Raw genomic sequence first — 20113 nt, forward strand, 5'->3', positions numbered from 1 at the left:
GAGAAAGAGAGTGAGGAAAAAATCAACGTGAGAGGGAAACACCGATTGGTTGTCTCTCCTGAGTGCCCCGAGTGGGGACTGAACCCACAAGCCAATATTGTGCCCTGACCAGGAATCGAACTGGTGACCTTTTGTTCTGCCAAATGATGCCCAACCAGCTGAGCCACACTGGTCAGCGTGAATGTCTCCTTTATCCTCAGAAATGTACTTGATCTAATCCACCCAACACTGTGAGGGAGCTGCCATGAACTGGCTGGTTTTACTGATGGGGGAACCGAGGCTGTGAGAGGTAAACCGACCGACCTGGGCGCGTGCTCCTAGTGATCAGACAGGTTAAAAATCCAACCCAGCCATCGGACATTTTTTTTAGTGTACAAATTGCCTGTAGTCATTTTATTTTTTAATTTTATTTTTTTCAATGAGATTTGACATTCGATATTATTTTTTATATTAGTTCCAGCCTCTCTAACTAACGATTTCTGAGGTTTAACCTTAGCCATGATATCCAGAAATGATGACACAAAGATCTCTGTCTAGAAGATACTCAGAAGGCTTTTCCATAGAGCTACCCTTTCCCCAAACCCGCCTCCCCGCCCCAAGTAACAAAAATTCTGAGAGGAAGCAAAGTGATTGCCTGTCAACTTGGCATCCTGTAAAATTCTCTCTTCTTTCTTCCATCTGTCCTCCCTCTTTCCCCTTCCCCTCATCACCTCTTCACCAGCAATATATTTTCCTGTCAAAACATACTTGGTTACCCGCAGTGCAACCAAAATTGCTGCTATTAGCTTAATTGAGACAGGGTGATTATAAATAAATTACATACGGCGCTACTGACACGGCTGCTATTAGCGTAAATTGAGACAGGATGATTAGTCCTCACCAACTGTAGCTTCATTCAGAGTGTATTCGGCGTGGCTGCAGGGGCCTGTGCTCACCCAGCAGCCCAAAGGACGCAAGGCCAACTCCCCGAGAGACAAACTTCAAGGTGACATTTCGCTGGTCACTGAGAGAGCAAATGCCCAAAGTCCATGCAGCCTACTTGGCAGAGTCGTCTTGCAGGCTAATAATGAGCTTTTTTAGCAACTTTGAGTCAAAAAGGACCATGGTTAGAAACCATCCCATGGAGAAAACCGTGCAATATAGTACATAGGCGTGTGTTGATATATTTCAATGAGTGAATCTGCTCCCACTTCCCATAATGATTTGAGTTGGGTTTTTACTAGTATTTTACTTTTTTCTAACTATACGCTCCTATACACACACACACACACACACACACACACACACACACACACACACACACACACACTAGAAAACTTCAAAAGCATAAGTAGTACAATAATAAGACTGCTACTGTTTCTCATTTTCATAACATTTGTTAGGCTGTGGTGTATTTCTCCCAACATTTCACTTACATATTTTTATATTCCCTCTGAATTTTTCTCTTGTCTCCCCAGTTCTCTGCCGCAACCCTGAAACCTCCACTCACCAGCTTGGGTAGGACCAGAAAACCCCAATGGGGGTCCTGGTTCTGTAGTTAAGGATTCTTGGGCAAATGACTCTGAGCTTCAGCTTCTTTAGACAGATGTCCTCCCCTTCTCCAAGGCACCTTGTGAGTCTCAAAGTCTACACTTCCCACTTCAGAGTTGTTGAAAGCCATTTACTACTAACTGTTAAATAAGACTGGTAGGCGATGGTGACTGTCACAAATGAGCCTTAATGATTGACAACCATTAAATTTATATTTTGAGTTTGAAGTATGGAGATATGTTCTTCATTAGCCCAGTAGACAGGTATGTTAGTGTTGCTTGGAAATCAAATCATGGTGCCCAATTTTCTGATCATATCACCTCAAAGCAACTTATCTTCTCCCAGAATAAGTAGACCCAATGGTAGTTCAAATTTTTCAGATTTCTAAGTTTTTCTACCTGGGATTAATGATTCAAAACCACTCAATGCGCTAAGGAAAAATGGATTATACTTTATAATAATCATGTCATAGAACATTTTCTAAACTACTAACCTTAACTCATCTGAAACTTAGGTTTGTAATGGAAAAAAATGTATGGTAATTTTACTTTACTTTTCTAGTGTGAAACATTTGCACTTCTTTATTTCTCACAATATATACATATAAATGAGATCATATAGTATTTTTCCACTGTCTGACTTCTTTCACTTAGCATAATACCATCAAAGTCCATTCATACTGTTAGAAGATTTTCTCTTCCTTTTTATGGTTGAATAATATTTATATATAAATGGAATATTATTCATTCACCCATCAGTGAAAACTTAGGTTGTTTTCATGTCTTGGCTATTGTGAATTATGCTGAAGTTAACATGGGGGTACAGATATCTCTTTAAAATAGTCTACTTTGCAAGTTTTTTTGGTGAGAGTTATAAATAAAATGAGTTTCTGGCACACACAGACTGGCACATAGTAGTCAGTGAATAAATGGTATTTTTAAAAATTTCAATGACTGTAAGCCTACATGGTTTGTCTATCAAGAAGTTAGGAGGCAGTGCTAGACTCCATTAGTCAGCCTTTAGTGGGTATTGTATATCTTCGTCATAGACGTCTATCCTACTGGCTTGGACTAATTTAGCAAGTTGCCACTTTGGAAATGCTACGGATGAAATTTCTTTAAAACCTGTACACTCTTTGCACTTTGTGATTCCGTGGCACAGAGCCTCACACTGGGTTGAAGGTGTTGCTAATAATGTGTCATTCATCCTGGTGGTGGGAGAGCTCACCCTTGTTCTCAGTGAGACTTCACCTTCAGGGTACAATCAAGGCAAGGAGAGACACACTGGCCAAGTTCAAGGGTGCCCATTCAAAGCGTGAATAGGTATGCAAGGCCTTTCCTTTCAAAGCCATGAGATTAGCAAGTGTCTCCTTTCTCCTAGGGTTTTAAAGACCCTGTGTACCGAGCAAGACGGAAGCAGTTTGCTGACATAGCCTACAACTACCGACAGTAAGTCTGCTTTGGTCGGTGGGGGAAAGAGGGAAGAGCACACTCCTACCCTGCCTCTCCCTTGGCCAAGGTTGGAAAACACCAGCATGGAGAGTCTTGCCGTGTGTGTGTGTGTGTGTGTGTGTGTGTGTGTGTGTGTGTGTGTGTGTAGACCCTCCCTTTAATAACACCTGTTTTAAAAAATCCTGCTAGGCAAAACAAAATTACCCACTGAGCTGGGACCTAGCTCTGCTCCTAGGCTCTGTTGTGTAATTAGCGCAGTGATGTCTGAAGTAATTATAAAAGGCCTCCATCCTGAATAAAAGAGCCTCTGGTACTCTCCCTATTAAACATGGAAGGAAGAAAAAGAGAATCATTTACATTCAAGAAGCAGTTGGCTGCTTTACTGAGGTTTCAGGGGAGTCAGACTCAGCGTTTTCCTTTCATCCAATCGGACCCAGCTGCAGAGGGCAGTTTTCCGATGAGTGTTGTTTTTTTTTCCCCTCTCTGGGATTCTCTGCTCCTTCCTCTACCAAAGGAAAATGCAAACATCAACACGTTATTTGGAAGAGAGCTGGTGTGCTATTTTGAGTCCTTAGGGATCTCAGGGATGCTCCTATGGGAAACTTAGTGTCTGGGGGTCTGGGCTCCATTTTTGAGTTCAGGACATGAGAAAAGATGTGCACAAGAAGAAACTTAACAACTGGCCAGAGCACTGAGTAATGGTTCTTTAAGAACTTAGACTATGAGAGAGATAAAGGAGATAGATCATAGTGTGCTATACTGAAGACAAAGTCACCTTTCAAATGAGCACATTTCCTTTTCTGAATGACTCCTGGTAGCAGAAGGATCCAAAACTGTGGTGACCTTGGCCTAGCACATGTGGGTTTTGGCTTATGGCAAGTGGGAATCACAGAATGTGGGGACCTCCCTCTCCCATCCTTACTTTTGCCCCAGCATGGTCAGGTGGATGCCATCAAATCAGGTATAGACAAGAGTCCTTCTTCAGCTAATCAATAATAATAGATCACATTTATTATCTCCCTGCTATGTCTGGGGGTTTGCTAAACACTTTGTTTACATTATTTCCATTTAGTCTTAACAGTAACTCCCCATTTTCCTGATGGGAAAACTAATGCTTAAAATACCTAAGTAACTTACTAAAGACATACTCTAGTAAGTGGCATGCTCTGCTTTTGAACTCAGGCTTGTTTAACTCCAAAGTCATTCTCAATCACTTCCCTGAGAGTCTGGGAATTCTCAGAGCCAGGAGACTGTACTCCTCCAACTACATTACTTTCTGCTGGTTCCTCTCCTTCCTTTCTGAGGTTTCTTCTCAGTCTTCTCTGGCTAGTTCCTCCCACTCCAGAAACTATAGCATCTTTCAGGACTCAACTTTGGCCCTCTTCCTTGGCTCTTGCCACCCTCCATGCCAACAGCCCCCACATTAGGGTCTCTGGCACCCTCCCAATAATTGTTCCACAAGGGGATCCAACTCATGCATTATGATTCATAGAATCTCAGTATATCAATCAGTTGATAAAATGTGTCTCTGAATAGTTAGCCCACGCGACAGCTGCACAGGCAGGGCTCAGAGAGGTTTACCGAGTTGCCCAAGGCCATTCAGCCATGAAATGGCACAGCCAAGTATCGAACCCACTGTGCTCATTTCTAAAGCCTGTTCTTTTCCTTCATCACACTGAGCCCTAAAGTAATGCTGCATCCCCAGGCAGGGACTTACCGTATGTTTTTTGTACCATCCCTGCTGGTCATTACAGGACCTTGTCTTGCTTTCAATACTTTAGCAAAAATCTGTCTTTCCCCCCTGATCCCTTTCCACCTTTCCGCAGAACACAACACTGACTTTTCTTTCCTGTCTTTGGATGAGCTACAATTCTGAAAGCTTGGAGCCTGATCACGATGAGCCGTTATTCTGAGATAAGCAGTCTTGCCTTGCCCCAGACACTGTGCAACTCTGAGCAAACAGGCCAGCAGCCCCCAGAACTGTCCCTGGTCTTCGCAGTCAGACTTTGTTTGCTTTTATTTTATTTCACTGTTCAGAGAACAGCTCATTCGTAGATAGTTTTCAAAAGGACCTTTCAAACTAAAGACCCTCAAACAGTAGTGCGGCACCTGGGACCTTATTGGAATCTAGATGCCTGGACCCTCCCCTCCCCCACAGATTCCAGTTTTATGGGGCAGCACCAACGCATGTACATCAGCAAGCTCCCTATAGTTCTGTTACGTCATCGCAGGAGACCCTAGGTAAGCAGATTGTGTACCTAGCGTGAGTTTAAATATCATTGTAACTTCCCAGGGGCCGAAATACCAAACCCAGCAAGGGCAAGCCCGCTAAACAAGGGTCTAAAACTCACAGTGCACACATTACATCCACTTTAGCCCTCAGATATAATTGCTTTAGTTGACATAATACAAAACTTTAATTGAACTTGGATGCCTTTGTTTAGAGAGAGGATGCACTTTTCAGTTGTCTCAACCCCACCCTCCTGTTGTCTGTACCTGCTAGTTTACATATTTACATAGCCTGTCTGGCCTCTGAAGGTAAGTGAATTTCCACCTTACTTAAACAACTGGAGAGATAGCAGAGCAAAAAGTCCAAGTGACTTCCCAAAGTGACAGCAAATCCTTGGTGCGGTGGAGAAGGTGAGACCTTGTATTGTTGTTTAACTGAATCAGTTGACTGTTTCCTATGTCAAGTGGCATGTCCTTCTTTCAAACGACTTATGAAATGCCCTGGAGTCTGGGGGGTAGCACCTCACAGACCCAGGACCGTTTCCCCAGCTGATGCTCCTTCATCCGCCACTATGCCCATGCCCTGCCAGAGACAAGTAACTGATGCCTGTATTCTAGTGGGCAGCCCATCCCGCGGGTGGAGTACACAGAGGAAGAGAAGAAAACATGGGGGACGGTGTTCAGGACCCTGAAGACCTTGTATAAAACTCATGCTTGCTACGAGCACAATCACATCTTCCCACTGCTGGAGAAGTACTGTGGCTTCCGTGAAGACAACATTCCCCAGCTGGAAGAGGTTTCTCAGTTTCTGCAGTGTAAGTCCACATCGGGGTCAAGGGTAAAGGGGCAGGAGGGAAAGTGTGTTTGTGGCAATGCATTCAGGCGGATTCTCTCAGGAAAAATGAAATGTCACGGCTGAGCTCTGCCTCCCTGCAAAGGCACCAGGCGTGAGTTTTGCCTATTAATGCCTTTGAAAAGTGTTTTTTTTTTTTAATACTCAAAGCCTAGGTCTCTCAATCAGGGTTCTCCTTGCACCTCTTCTATGTTATGAGATGACTACAGTGTTCCTTTGTGTAAAAAATGTATAATTTATGGGGCAGTGCTAAGAGCCCTGGGCTCTAAGTTTATATATCATATATCCATCTGGTATGAATTATGCTCTGATTTTCTCTAGCTGGGTGAACCTACCTCGGTTTTGTTATCTGTCCAATGGGGTCTGTGTCAGTCTTTTAGCCTTTCTCATAGGACAGTTGTGAGAATAAAATAAGATGCATCTTATTACAGTGATGCATCTACAGTAGGTACTCTGTGCATTTGGGCTAAATTGGACTTTGAGTACCTCCCATCATTTGCAGGAAGATAAGTGTTATCCTCTCTACCAGGAAGTGTTTTGTTAATTCATTAAAACCAAAATAAAACAATCAACTAACCCATAGTAAATACCTACTATGTGCCAGGTAGAATGAGGAAAAGTGGGAAGACAGACCACTGGTTTATAGAAATGGAGAACTTACCATGCTTCTAAGCTATGTGGAGATGCTATGGTCAGCCCCGGGGCTGAGAGCCAGGGAGACAGTGTGGCAGGAAGGGAAGTGGCAGCTGAGACAGGTTGGCGATGGGCTAGACGACCTTTTGGGTTCCTGTCATTTAGAGAGTCTTTGCTTCTCAGTTAAATAGGGGAACTAGAGCTCAAGCAGAATAAACTTCACCCTCAAGGTCCAGGGAACACAGGTGGAAGGGTAAGCGGTCTGAAAGACATTCTTTGGCTAATTACCCATGTTGTCATGACCAATAATAATAAGAAGAAAACATTAATAATAGCAACTGGGGAGTTATATAGTAGTAATTAAGAGAAAAGCCTCTGAAGCCAGGCTCTCTGTAGCTGTGACCTTGGACAAGAACTTGAACCTCTCTGTGTTTCAACTTCCCCATCTGTGAAGTGGGAATAGTAAATGCATCTACCTGACAGAGTTTTTTGTTTTTTCATCAGGATTAGTTAGTATGTATAAAGTGCTTAGAACAGTGTCTGAGATATGGTAGTGTGAGCTATTATTATTATCATGCTCACTGTCATTATTTTCTTCCTAAGTCTGACAAAAATTGAGAGACAAATATAGGAACCAGAGTAAGGGGAACAAAATGTCAGCTTTATTACTGGCAGCAGCAGCTTAGAGAACATGGTAGGGATATATATGCAGCCAGCATGGACCTTCCTGGCATTTCATCCCTAGTTTAGGTGAATTTACTTGACAACTCATTGGCACAGGGTATAGTCCATTGCATGGCCAAGAGCAGACCAGAGTGTGCTCCTTTATGGAAAGACAGTCAAGAGAGAAAGGGAAGACAGTGTGGAATCGAGAGTCTTCATTCCTCTTCCTAAAGGCTTCAATCAGGAAAATCCCTGCTCCTCACAGGGTGAATAGGGAGGACAGGGTGCTCCTTTCCTATTTTCCTCCCTGGGAAGAGCAGTGAAAAGTCCCTTTGCACTCTGGAAACAGGAGAGGTGGAGAATAAGTGTTTCACCTTAATGCACAATAATGAACGCTAGATTTATTGGATGTTTCCAAAGTGTGTGAAAGCACTTTACAAGCTCTGTTGATCCTTAGAATAATCTTAAGAAGTGTTTATCCATGTGTTGCGGATGAGGAAACTGAGGCTCAGAGAAGTGAACTGACTTGGCCCACATCACCCAGCTGAAAAGTATCGGGGCAGACATTTGAAGCCCAGTCCACCTGGTGTCGGCACCCACGCTCCTGCACGGCTGGGTGTATTGCTTCCCTGCCTAAAGCTGCAGGCCCCTCTGGCTCTGCTGTGATGGGCATTCAGATTTCTTTCTCCCTTGCTCTCTAGCTTGCACTGGTTTCCGCCTCCGACCTGTGGCTGGCCTTCTTTCCTCTCGGGATTTCCTGGGAGGCCTGGCGTTCCGAGTCTTCCACTGTACCCAGTACATCAGACATGGGTCCAAACCCATGTATACACCCGAGCCGTGAGTATTGTTCTCCTGCCACTGGTTGCCAGGGACAGTACATGCCACTTCTCCCTCATTCAGGAATGGGGTTCGGGTTCATTGTGGACCAATCTATAGACCAATTTGCCTGCATTATTTGATTGTTTGATACTAAGAGAAAAACTCATCTCTTCTAGGGATTTTCTCTGTCCAAATAGATAGATCATACTGATTGGAAATTTGGGCATCTTGTGAGCCAAAGATTCAGACCTCCCCTGGCCATGGGAATGAAACGTCACAATCAAATTCCAAAGAGATTGTGTAGAAGTCAGAGCTGTGGAGTTTCAAATGGGAACAGGAAGGAGAGGTGGCAGGTTATCTCAATACTTCCTAAATACACCCCTAGTTGAGTCTACGCTTTCTTGGCCTAGATTGTGTTTTGGCGGCAGGTATAGAATGGCTGGCTCCTATGCTGCTTACTTTTGAATTTATCTATCTTTTTAGGCAGCTAGAAATTAAGCAATTTATATAAAAAGTCAGCAGGACACACCAAATAATCTTTCCCTGCCCACAAAGTTCTTTACTATAAATCAGAAAAGATCTGTTCTTAATAAATATGGCACATAAAGGGTTAAATCAATGTAAGTCTCTTTCCCTGACTGACTGCTACCCATTCCAGAATAAGAGAGGAACCGTACTATTAAAAAGTTTTTTAAATTTCCTGTGGAGAATAACTCAGCACATTGGATCTGCCCAGGAATGTCAATGCCAAGGTGAAGACTTGAGATTGGAAGTGTTCATGACAAACAGTTCACTCGGGTGTATAGGAGGATGCCCACGGAAATATTTGCTCCTCTGCACCTCAGTGGGCATACACCTAAGGCCCCCTGGCTCCTGTGCCATGCCCTGTCTCTTAATTTTCTTTTCCCTTTTTTCTTTTCTCTTATACCCTGCCTCATCTGATCCCAAGGTTTGCACACCACTTATTCTTGGAAGTGAGATCATAAACCTGAATGAATTACTTTATTTCTTTCCACCCATTCCTCATGTAGGAAGACTGTGTCTAGCTTGCTTTATAACCTTTCTTTACTCCCAAACTCTGTGCTTTCTGTCTTTCAGTGACATCTGCCATGAGCTGTTGGGACATGTGCCCTTGTTTTCAGATCGCAGCTTTGCCCAGTTTTCCCAGGTGAGGAGTGAATCTCTTTAGCCTTCTAGCTACAGGAGTGAGACCTGGATTGCTCAAATAAATTGACATCATAGAGGCAGCCTTTTATCTTCTGAAAGTTACAGTTCTGTGCTCCCACCTGAGATAGGTGTGTGGTCCCATGGCAATGGCTAAATACCAATTCAAGACACCACAGCATGGGATTAGAGAATTGCTCATTCTCTGAATTAAATTGTTGAATTTGCCAATCTCATTTGTATAGTGTGGAGCCTTTTTGTCCATGAAAGCCTCCCTGATCCCCACGTAGAAGTAACCTTGCCTTTTCAAGCAGTCATTTGGTATATGCTTTTATTAAGTAAGATGGCATTTGCCAAGAATTCAATGCCAATAGAATCCAAAGCCAACTCAGAGATAGCAAAAAACAATAAGCCAGTTGTTTTGATGATGGTCTTTCTACTATAATCAAAATAACAGGCTAGATCTTGATTCATCTATCACAGTGGTGACCAGGTTTTAAAAAATGCTTTCAGGATCAGTGAAAGAATCCTACTCATGCTCTCCTGGCAATGAGAGGCAGCCTAGAACCATGGCTGAGTAGGTGGGGTTGTGAGATTGTTGAATGATACATTCATAGGCACCATTGTGCCACCAATCGGCTGTGTGACCTGAGACAGCTGTCCTTGCCAGGCCACCCTGTGCCTCAGTCTCCACAGATATGGATCAATAAACAGCCCTCCGGACACAAACCCATACACACAAACCCACAATGAGGATCAAATGGAATGACCCATGAGCAAATGTTGGACTGAGGATGGTTTTCATAGTAATGGGATTGTATGTCAATTTTGTAAGCAGCTGGAAGAAATAAATATTTCTACTATTGAATGAAGAGGCTACTACTTAATAGTTGAAACAGATAAACAAACAAAGAGCTGAATTAATTGCTTGCTAAGTAAGGGAGAACTATACTTATGAGACACAGCCTTCTCTGAGCAAAGAAAACTGTTGCTTTTATGTAGGGTTCTGGGAATTGTGGAGTTCAGAGATCATTGTACTTTTAGAAGTGGAAGTGTTTAAGGATTAGTTGAACCTTAACTAGGGAAGCATCAACGCTGGACTGACGTTATTGCTGACTGGCTGACTTTCAGAAGTGTGGTTCTTGCTGCCAGGATGTCCTTGATTGTTTGGGAAGCTTTAAAGCCAGGATTTGTTACTATGGCCAAAAACAAATCAGTTTTCTTCTCAGAGAATAGGAACTTTTTGTTCTCCCCACCAGAAGCTATTCTGCCCAATCAGATGCTCAGTAACAATCTTCCTTAAGCCATTTCCATTTTGCAGAGCCCCACAGAGGAGTGGGCAATAACCTGGGGCAAGAGATGGAAGCTGTGGGCCATGAAGGTCATATGGTCTCAATTTTGACCTGGACAGTCCCAAGGCAGAGAACCATTTTGAAGCTTCCCTGAGCACATTTCTTTTTGATCTAAAGGCAGAACTTACTTACTGCTAGAGTGAAAGATGGAGGAGTGGGAGAGGGTGGGGCATAGGGAAATCTTGGGACCCCATGTTCTAAGCAAGCTTTGGGCCCACAAAGAATGGTGACTACTGGAACAGGGTATAATTTTGATCTTGAATTTAAAAATGACCTAGGACTGTGATATGTCTGGAGTGGAGATGGGGAAGGAGCAGGAAAGTAGAGCCAGGTTAAGCCAGTATTTAACTTTGGTTCATTATGCTAGACAGCATTTCCCCAGCATGTAATCTGGGTCAGGTATTGGGTTTGGCTAAGGCAGAAATACAGGGACTAAGACTATATAGCCTTCTGCTTTATAGAGGACCCAATTCTTGGTCCTTCTATCTGTCTACATTAATTACTTGGTTATCTCCCCCAATTTCATAGCTTTGAATATTACCTTCATCCTGATGATGAACATATTTATATATTCACCCAAGACTTTAATCCTAAAACTTATATTTATATATGCAACCTCCTATTCAATATCCTCACTTGGATGCCTAGCAGACATCTCTATTTATCCTATCCAAAACTAAATTCCTGAATTTCCAGTTCAAATCTCCTCTCCACAGCCCTCCTTATATTAGTTAATGGCAACTCCATTCTTCCAGTTTCTCAAACCAAAAGCACCTGTGGCACATGAGTGACTCCTTTCTCTCCTGCATACCAACAACCAACCTTTCAGAACATTCTGAGTGTTTGACCTTCAAAACATGTGTAGCATTTCTCACCCTGGTGATGGCAATAGCCTCCTAACCAGTCTCACCTCTACCCTTGACCCCCTCCCTACAGTCTAGTCTCACACAGCAGCCAGAGTGACTCTTTGATGACATCGGTAAGATCTTGCTCAACACCCTGTAATGGCTCCCCATTTCACTGAGAGGACAATCTTAAGCCCTAAATTACCAAAAAGGTCATTCATGGTTGGGCTCCAGATCCCTCTTTGATATCACCTGCCACTTCCCCCCTACCCTTATACGCTGCTCTAACTACACTAGTCCCTCTCTGTTCCTTGAACTAACCGAATCACCTCTCCTTTGAGAGCTTTGCATTGACTGTACCTGTGGCTGATACAACGCTCTTCTCTCAGATCTCAACAGAGCCAACAACCTCGCTTTCATCAAGTTTTTGCTCAAATGTCATCTCAACAATGCTCACCCTGGAACCTTATTTAAAATCACTCTGGCTACCTCCTCCACTCCTGGCCCTCTCAGTCCCCTTTGACCCTTTCTCCTTTTGTTCCTTCCTTCCGAAGAACTTACAACCTTCTAACATACCCATGTATATGCTTATTATTTATGGTCTGTTTATACCTATCCACATGTAAACACCATGAGATAAATGATCTTTAACAATTTTGTTTACCTCCAGCCACATAGAAGGCACTCAATGAATATTTTTGCAATGAATGAATGGATGCATGCAGCAGGGAAGACATACACACACATATAAAAGGCAGGCTGAAGCAAATGCTGTTACAGACAAAATACCACTAGAGAGATTTTACAGTTGGAGCTGTGATAAGAAGTAGTCCATATTTCATACTCTCCAACTATATGTATATATACATGGGTGGATGTCAAGCACTTCTCCTATGGTGTCTTCAGGGTGTGTGAGTAAGACTCATCTAGCACTCAGGAATGTTCCATTTCTGCTGTGGGAGAATAATCACTGAGCTGTAATCAAGAGAGGAAGCTTTAGACACAAAGTACTGTGTATTGAGCAGGTCAGCTTCATTTTCTAAGCCACAGTTTACTCATCTATAAAGTGAATACAAGGGACCAATTGTTTCTCCTACTTTAGTGATCTTTGATTCTATGATATATAATTAGAGGAGACTTGACAGAACAATCCGGGTCTTTCTGGGCCCTTCTGAAGGCATCTGGCTAACCATCACCTTCCTGTGGTCAAATACAGGTTGAAATTGAGGATAAAGGTTGAAGATAGCCAGACCCCATTCATGCCAATGACTCTGTTTCTCCACAATTACAGGAAATAGGCCTTGCCTCTTTGGGTGCACCTGATGACTATGTTGAGAAACTTGCCACGGTGAGTTTCTGTTTTTCCTGGTGGGTAGTGGAAGTGTGATGGGCTCTAGCTCTCAGGTCTTTGGAGCTTCAATTCTCCCCGGAACATCAGGTCATTTGAAAAGAAAACCAGAAGGTGCTGGGTTATATAATATTTGTACAAGCGGAGTTTTACATTTGGATTTCTCCTTAATGGTTTGATTTTGAAATCAGCTGCATGCAGATGTTTACGTGTGATTCAAAACAAAGTGCCTTGAAAGGATCAACAGGCTGTAATAATCACCCTTGGAAATTCTTGGGCATAGAGAGTGTGTCTGGAGGCAGAGACTGAAGGGGTAATTCAGAAACACCCCAAGTTTAGCACAGATGAGGGGATGACCCCTCATTGATTCTCTCACCATCCAATCCCCTGCCTCCCACTGCTGAGTCTGATGGCATTGCCTCGTAAGTTCAACCAACTTAATGGGAACAACTCACTCTAGCTGATGCCACAGAGAAGAAATCACAAGTGGTGGAGGAGTACCTGTTCTAGAGAGAGGAACTGGTTAGGGGTATATAATACTTTGGGGGCTCCCTCAGTACGTTCTCCCACTACCACTGCTTCCTGTCACAACTGGCACTCGGCCAACTCTTGATTCAATAGGCGATGACTTCATGTGAGACACAGGAGACAGAGAGGTAACCCTAGGTCATGCTGATTCGGAGAACAGACCTACCCAAACTCTCACCTGGGCAGCCTGTGCTTGATCCTGGGGCACCTGCTGCCTTCACCTTCCTTGGGGTTCACTCTCAACTTGACTTTCCATTTTAGATTTACTGGTTTACTGTAGAGTTTGGGATCTGCAAAGAAGGAGACTCCATAAAGGCATATGGCGCTGGGCTCCTGTCGTCCTTTGGTGAATTACAGGTATGGCTCTAACAGGAACCGACGGTGGATTCGAAAGTGGGGAAAACAGCTGATGACTCTTTTTCTCTTGGTGTTATGGAAAATCAATTTATATCCATTTGGTGATGAAATCCTGAGGATTAACCTCAAGTGATTGGTACCTTAGCAGGTATGATTTAATCATGAATGTGGTTATTAGAAATTGAACTGCAGCTACACAGGTCTCCAGGATAGAGGGGCCTCCTGATTCCAAGGCTGAACTGTGCATACAGATCTATGCAAACACATGCCAGAAAATGTGGTTGGCTTCCCCATCGCCTGTTGATCACCTTGCTTAAAAATGGTTGGAGGGAATTATTTTTTTCTATCTTGACAGTAGACTTTAGATGAGCTATAAATGGTAGAATCTAGTAGATGCAAAATAATTTAGCTTATTGCACTGGCCTGGGGTGCGGAAGGAATCAGGATGAGAAGGGAAAGGTGTACAAATGGCCTGTGGGATGCAACAGGGACCACTGGCCCTGATTTAACTACGAAAACTTTCTCCTTGGGGTTTGCAGTACTGCTTGTCGGGCAAGCCGGAGCTTCTGCCCCTGGACCTGGAGAAGACAGCTATCCAGGAGTACACTGTCACAGAGTTCCAGCCCCTGTATTACGTGGCTGAGAGTTTTAATGATGCCAAAGAGAAAGTAAGGTGAGAGGGCGACTGAAGTGGGCCACCAGTCCTTGGGACCTCCTGACTGGGTCTGCTGCCACTGATCTGTGGGCGGCGGGCCAGGAGGCGGACCCTAGTGCCCACAGCAACAGTGCAGCAGACAGAGCCTTCTACCCTTGTCCCTTTCCACCCTCTGCTGCCAGGGGTTCCTTAGTGGGACCCTGTTTTACAGCTTCCTGTCTGGACAAGCCAATCCCTGCAGACTGCTTGGCCGCCTGATCCTTGTTCAATGCAGCCACCAAGCCCGCACATTGACTCCTCCAGTGCAAAGAGTGGCCACAGAGGTCCCTCCGCCGAATCAGTCTTTGAATCTCATAACATGGGGAAGTCCCTTGTTTGCTTTATTTTCCCGGATACCTGCATAACTTTTCCCCTGATTTCCTTTAAATCTTCACCTACAATTAACCTGTGTGTGTCTTTTTCTAACCAATGTGTTTAAAATCACTACTTAGCCCCACCCCAGCAGTCCTTACCCTTTTCTATGGTTTATTTTTCTCTTCACTACTTATTAATGCCTACTACTCATATGTGATTTAAAATCCATGAGGATATGGATTTTGTCATTTCTGTTTTCTGTTCTTCCCCCAGCCCTTACAACATTGCCTGACGCATCAAAGGCACTCAATAAGTAATTAGCAAATGCACCAATCTCAGGTGCTGGCCAGCAAGAGGTTGATGGAGAAGTACAAGGACTCTGAAACTCTCAGTCTGCTGAGCTGATAGCCCCACCATTCACCAGCCTGACCAGCTCTCTTCCCAGCAGGAGACAGGCCAGGCAGAGGGTCTACCTGGACATGGCTATCCTGATATTCACCATTTGTTACCATGTCTTTTTAAAACATTAATGATAGATGATAGACAGGAGGTATATAGTCCTCTTGGATCCTATGATGCTGGGTATGTCAGCTTTCAATGCATGGGACTTAGGTCATGAAAGGTAAAATGCTTACCATGAGTCTACACAGTTTGGCCTAAAATTACCCCCATTCTCCCCTTCTCTCCAGGTTCTGAAGTCCTTCCTGTCACTCTTTTTCAATTCTCTCCTAAGCCTCTACCCCTCACTATCAGCCTAGCCTTCCACTAGCCCCGGAAGCCTCCACACTGCCATTTCTGTGACTCCTTTAGTGTTGTGGGTTTTAGTGGATTAATGCAATATTCCACTTGAGTAATAATAATGATAATAATAACAGCAACAACAACAGGTAAGATGCCTGTTACTTATTATTGCTCAATACTATCCTAAGTACTTTCCATGTATTGATTCATTTAACCTTCAAATAAGGATGCAGAAGCATAGAGCAGTGTATGTAACTCCCCTAGTAAGTGCTTGGCCAGGAGTTGGACCTGAGCAGCGGGCTCAGAGCCAGTCCCTTTCTCACTGGGATCACATTGGGATGGGCCTTATTTGAGAGAACTTTCTAATTCAGAAAGTAATCAGTCCCAGATCTGCAGGGAAGAGCTTGCCAAGAGCTGGGCCTCTCAGGCCTTTGAAATGCTACTTTCTTTGCTAGTGTTCAGGGTCCAGAGGAGACATCCACAATAGTCCCATGCTGCAGAGAGGTATCTTGCAGATTCAAAGAGAATTATAAAAAGAATGCTCAAAAACAGAGGGATCTGGACATCTCTGGGATTCCCACAGAGCCTTAGAGTTAAGATAAACCAACACCAACCCCTTTCAGTTTCAAGTTCTAAGCAAAGACAGGGCTGAGTATGGTGATGTTCCTACTCCTTGGACAGAGGAAGGCTGGGTGCTGAGACTGATTCCCAACTGAGGTACATCAGTGGGGCAGAGGTAGGTGACTCAAAGCAAAAATGAGGTGCACTGTGAGAATAAGAGAGAAGAGGTGCAGAACAAAATCAGGTGTGCACAACATGGTTCATGTCACCAGCTGGGCTGAGAAAGCTCTTTTCAGAGAAGAAGAGGTGAAGAGGTATACTTAATCATTTACTCTTCATGAATCCCTAGTCACTAATAAAAGATAACAGATAACATGCACATAATACTCTGTACTGGAACCGCACTTGTTACAACTCCTTGAGGTAGTCCTGCTCTTGCTCCAATCTTACAGAGGAATAAGGAAACTGAGGTATAGAGGAAACCTTGCCCATGGTCACAGAGTGGTCATTGGAAGAGGCAGATGTAAGCCCAGGCATTCTGGCTCTGGCACTTGTGTATCCAGCCACTATGCTCCACTACTCTTGTTAAACTTGGAGAGCCCTACTAGCCACCCTTATCATTGTCTTCTCAGTATAGCAGCGTCTACTGTTACCAGAAGCCAACTTAGAAATATCATTTATGATACATTTGCATCTTATAGGTCATTTTGGAATATCTTGTTAATTATATTGTTTGATGTCCTTCAGAAGGCCCTCATGGGCACATTTCTCTCAGACCCAGGAGTAATGAAGAAGAACACAGGCTAGTGAAGAATCAGACTACCTGGGTCTCTTCCCAGCTTCACAGTCTATTGCCAGTATGGCCTTGGTAGTTACTTAGCCTCCCCAAGTCTCAGTTTTCCCATCTGTAAAATGGAGGTAATCACAGTACCTTTCTACTAATGTTTTTATGAAGATTAAAATTGGAAGGATAATTATAAAGACTATAGCACATTACGAATTTAACATAGTTCTTGGTACATGGGAGGCACTCAAGCCATGCTAAATTTCATTAATAACGTATTGTTGTCTTCAACTCTTGAGAGCCATGTTTCCCTTCTTGCACTGATTGCCAGGCATCTCAGAGGTCTTTTTTTTTCTGTAATATTCTTTAGCTGGATTTTATTTACTCTTCTTATTTCATTTTACTTAACAATGAAAAATTTGGCCTTATTGTGATCTGTGCTTTTATTGTAAGGCTGCTTCTGTCTTTTGGGAGGTGGGTGACCAAAGAGATATGTGCATACATGTGTTTGAATATTCACATAGATGTAAAAACAGCAAAGGGTTCCCAAGAGGACCCCACTAAAACTCCATTTTACTTCTCAGCCTGGCTTCTAAACCCCCTCTTCTAATGAGTTTTCAGTGCTACTCATAGCCAAGTGAAATGCAACTGAGAAATCTTTGAGAATTACCCTTTCCCCATATGGTGCCCTTCAGATCTATGGTTTTGGTTTCAGGAACTTTGCTGCTACAATCCCGCGGCCCTTCTCAGTTCATTATGACCCATACACCCAAAGGATTGAGGTCCTGGACAATACCCAGCAACTTAAGATTTTGGCTGACACCATCAATAGTAAGTAACATACTTCCTGAGGCCACGCTCTTTCTCAGAAATAGAGGGCTGAGTTTCTTACCTTCCCAATAGGAATGGTAAGAAATTTATTAAATATTGAAGTAAGGAGAAAAGCATCTTCAGGTAAGAATATGGCACTAATGGAAGTGGCTTCATCATACCTTAGTCCAGTGGTCTAGGCTACATTATCTGCTTAGACTGTGCATTCTCAAACCTAGTGTGCATCAGAATCACTTGCGGTGATAGTTAAAAATGAATAGATATGAGTCATAGTCCCAGGCTAAATTCACTAGATTTGTGGTGGGGCTTGGGAGTTCATATTTGTAATAAGGTTCCAGATGATTCTGACACAGGAGGTTTGTATGAACCACACTTTTAGGTTCAATGTCTTAGGTCCTTGCAAGCATCAATTGATCATCATGAAAAAGAAATAGAACAGCTGAAGATTTTCCTGAAGGAGAGAACTGTTAACTCCTTTGCAGAGAAACAGCCTATGGAAAGAGGAAGCTAATTTCATTAGTAGCTCTAGTACTTCCTAAAACTTGTAACTACCTACGCTATCACTGCCCAAATTCTATCACCATACCTAAGCCATGAGCTCCTTGAAGGTCGAGGTGATACCTAGCATCTCCATGCAGTCCAAGGATTTCCTAGTGCTTTACACATTATGGACACTTGAAGGGTGTTTGTTCATGATATGAGTGGCTCATTTGTTTGTTTGTTTTGTAGGTGAAGTTGGGATTCTTTGCAGTGCCCTCCAGAAAATAAAGTGAAGCCGTAGACAGAACCAGGTCATTCAACTGAGAATCTGTTGATGGAAACCCAACTACTTCTTTTATCTGAAAAAGTCTGAAAATCAAAGCTTAATTTGAAATAATAGGCTTAAGTAATTTTTTGGACAAGGTGGAGGATTAACAAATAAATCTAAATAATCTGAAATGACAGTATATTAATACATACTCAAAAGCATAGTGGTAGATCTTTTGGGGTTATCTTTGACTTAGAGATGATAATCACATACTCTCAATTGAGTTAAAATGAATAGTTTGTCATATTTCATCAAAGTTAATTAAAATTTGTGACCTGCTTCTTTCAAGCTTTATATTTACCATAGAGAGTTCCTAAAGGAGTAGATATCACTCAGTGTAAAACACAGCCTGTGATCAGAATTGAACTTTTGGATTTAATATAAATCTTAGCTTACGAAGGTCATTTTCTACTTCAGGAAACTATAATTCTAATAACTGTTTTGTTGTGTTACCTATGAAGATTTCCTTTAATTCAGGACCTTATTCAATAGTTACAAACATTAAAGTTCATAGGATAACATCAAAACATTTCTGTATGTTTTATTGTAACTATAAGTGCTGTGGTGGGAGATAATAGAACTCCCCACCTGACTCCCACAGCTTGCACTATGGTTTTCCAGTAATTGTAAAATTTGCTTTGGGAGACATTTTGAAGACACTTAAGATAAAACAGATGTTAACTAAAAGCCTGGCTGGTAGATATTCAATAAATATTCATTGAATGAGTAATGGAATACATTATTAAATAGCAAATGAGAGTTTTTAATTATGTTTAAAAACTCAAGTGGTTACAACATTACGCACTTCCAAATGCTTCTTGGAATGAAATATTTCTCTCATTGCCTTAGAAATATATTAGCTGGATAATCTTATGACATGCAAGAGTAATCAAAGTCTCTGATTTCCAACCCATTGCAGGGGCTCTCTGTGATAATCTAAGTCATGCCTGGAGAGTCAACGGTCTTCTACGTTTGTTGGTTGTGCATTTTACATGAACACTGGATCTCTGAGAAAGAGTGGGGAGAACAATATCTGGAGAAATCATGCTTTGAAATGATTCTTACATTAGTTTAATGTTTTATTTTGGAAATAGTTAAATCTTAGAGGATTTTCATAGCACTTCTTTAAATGTAATTCTCAGACCAGCTGTGTCGTCATCAACAGGGCATCTTGGGCGCCACCCCGCTGTACCCAACTAGATTATCTGAGGATGGAACACAGACACCTGCATTTTTAAGTACCCAAGATGATTTTTTATGCCCAGTCAAATCTACTGGGTACATTAGATTTGAGAAAACTTGACTTCTGCCACTTGCCAATTATGTCACCTTGCACAAATCACTTCCCCTCTTTGGACCTTGGTTTTACTATAACAATAAGGGAGTTAAACTGGATGAATCAAGGTCCCTTTCAGCCCTGAAATACCATCCAAACACTAACATGTGTCTTTAAACACACGTTCTCCATCACTCATTGGGTATAATAATACCTGCCTAAACACACCAGCTAGACGGAAAGAGCAGTTTGGTCTGAATGTGTCCGAAGTTTCATTGCTTTGAAGTTGGGACTTCTGCATTTGTATCTTTTTCCTCATGCCTTTCTAGAA

The 20113-nt window shown here is 42.7% G+C and overlaps 1 protein-coding gene across 1 annotated transcript in view; it reads left to right on the plus strand.

The window, feature by feature from the left end:
* Nucleotides 1-19236, plus strand: part of PAH (phenylalanine hydroxylase) — a 50851-nt gene extending 31615 nt beyond the window's left edge. The window contains exons 5-13 of the mRNA XM_090272602.1: nt 2911-2978; nt 5829-6025; nt 8061-8196; nt 9277-9346; nt 12831-12887; nt 13677-13772; nt 14312-14445; nt 17583-17698; nt 18428-19236. Of these exons, the coding sequence (XP_090128728.1) occupies nt 2911-2978; nt 5829-6025; nt 8061-8196; nt 9277-9346; nt 12831-12887; nt 13677-13772; nt 14312-14445; nt 17583-17698; nt 18428-18471 (918 nt within the window). The 3' untranslated portion in view covers nt 18472-19236. The remainder of the gene's footprint in view (nt 1-2910; nt 2979-5828; nt 6026-8060; nt 8197-9276; nt 9347-12830; nt 12888-13676; nt 13773-14311; nt 14446-17582; nt 17699-18427) is intronic.
* Nucleotides 19237-20113: the final 877 nt, after the last annotated feature.

The sequence above is a fragment of the Furipterus horrens genome, unplaced genomic scaffold (genome assembly GCF_987537825.1).
Source record: "Furipterus horrens unplaced genomic scaffold, mFurHor1.1.pri manual_scaffold_4, whole genome shotgun sequence".
Lineage (NCBI taxonomy): Eukaryota > Metazoa > Chordata > Mammalia > Chiroptera > Furipteridae > Furipterus > Furipterus horrens.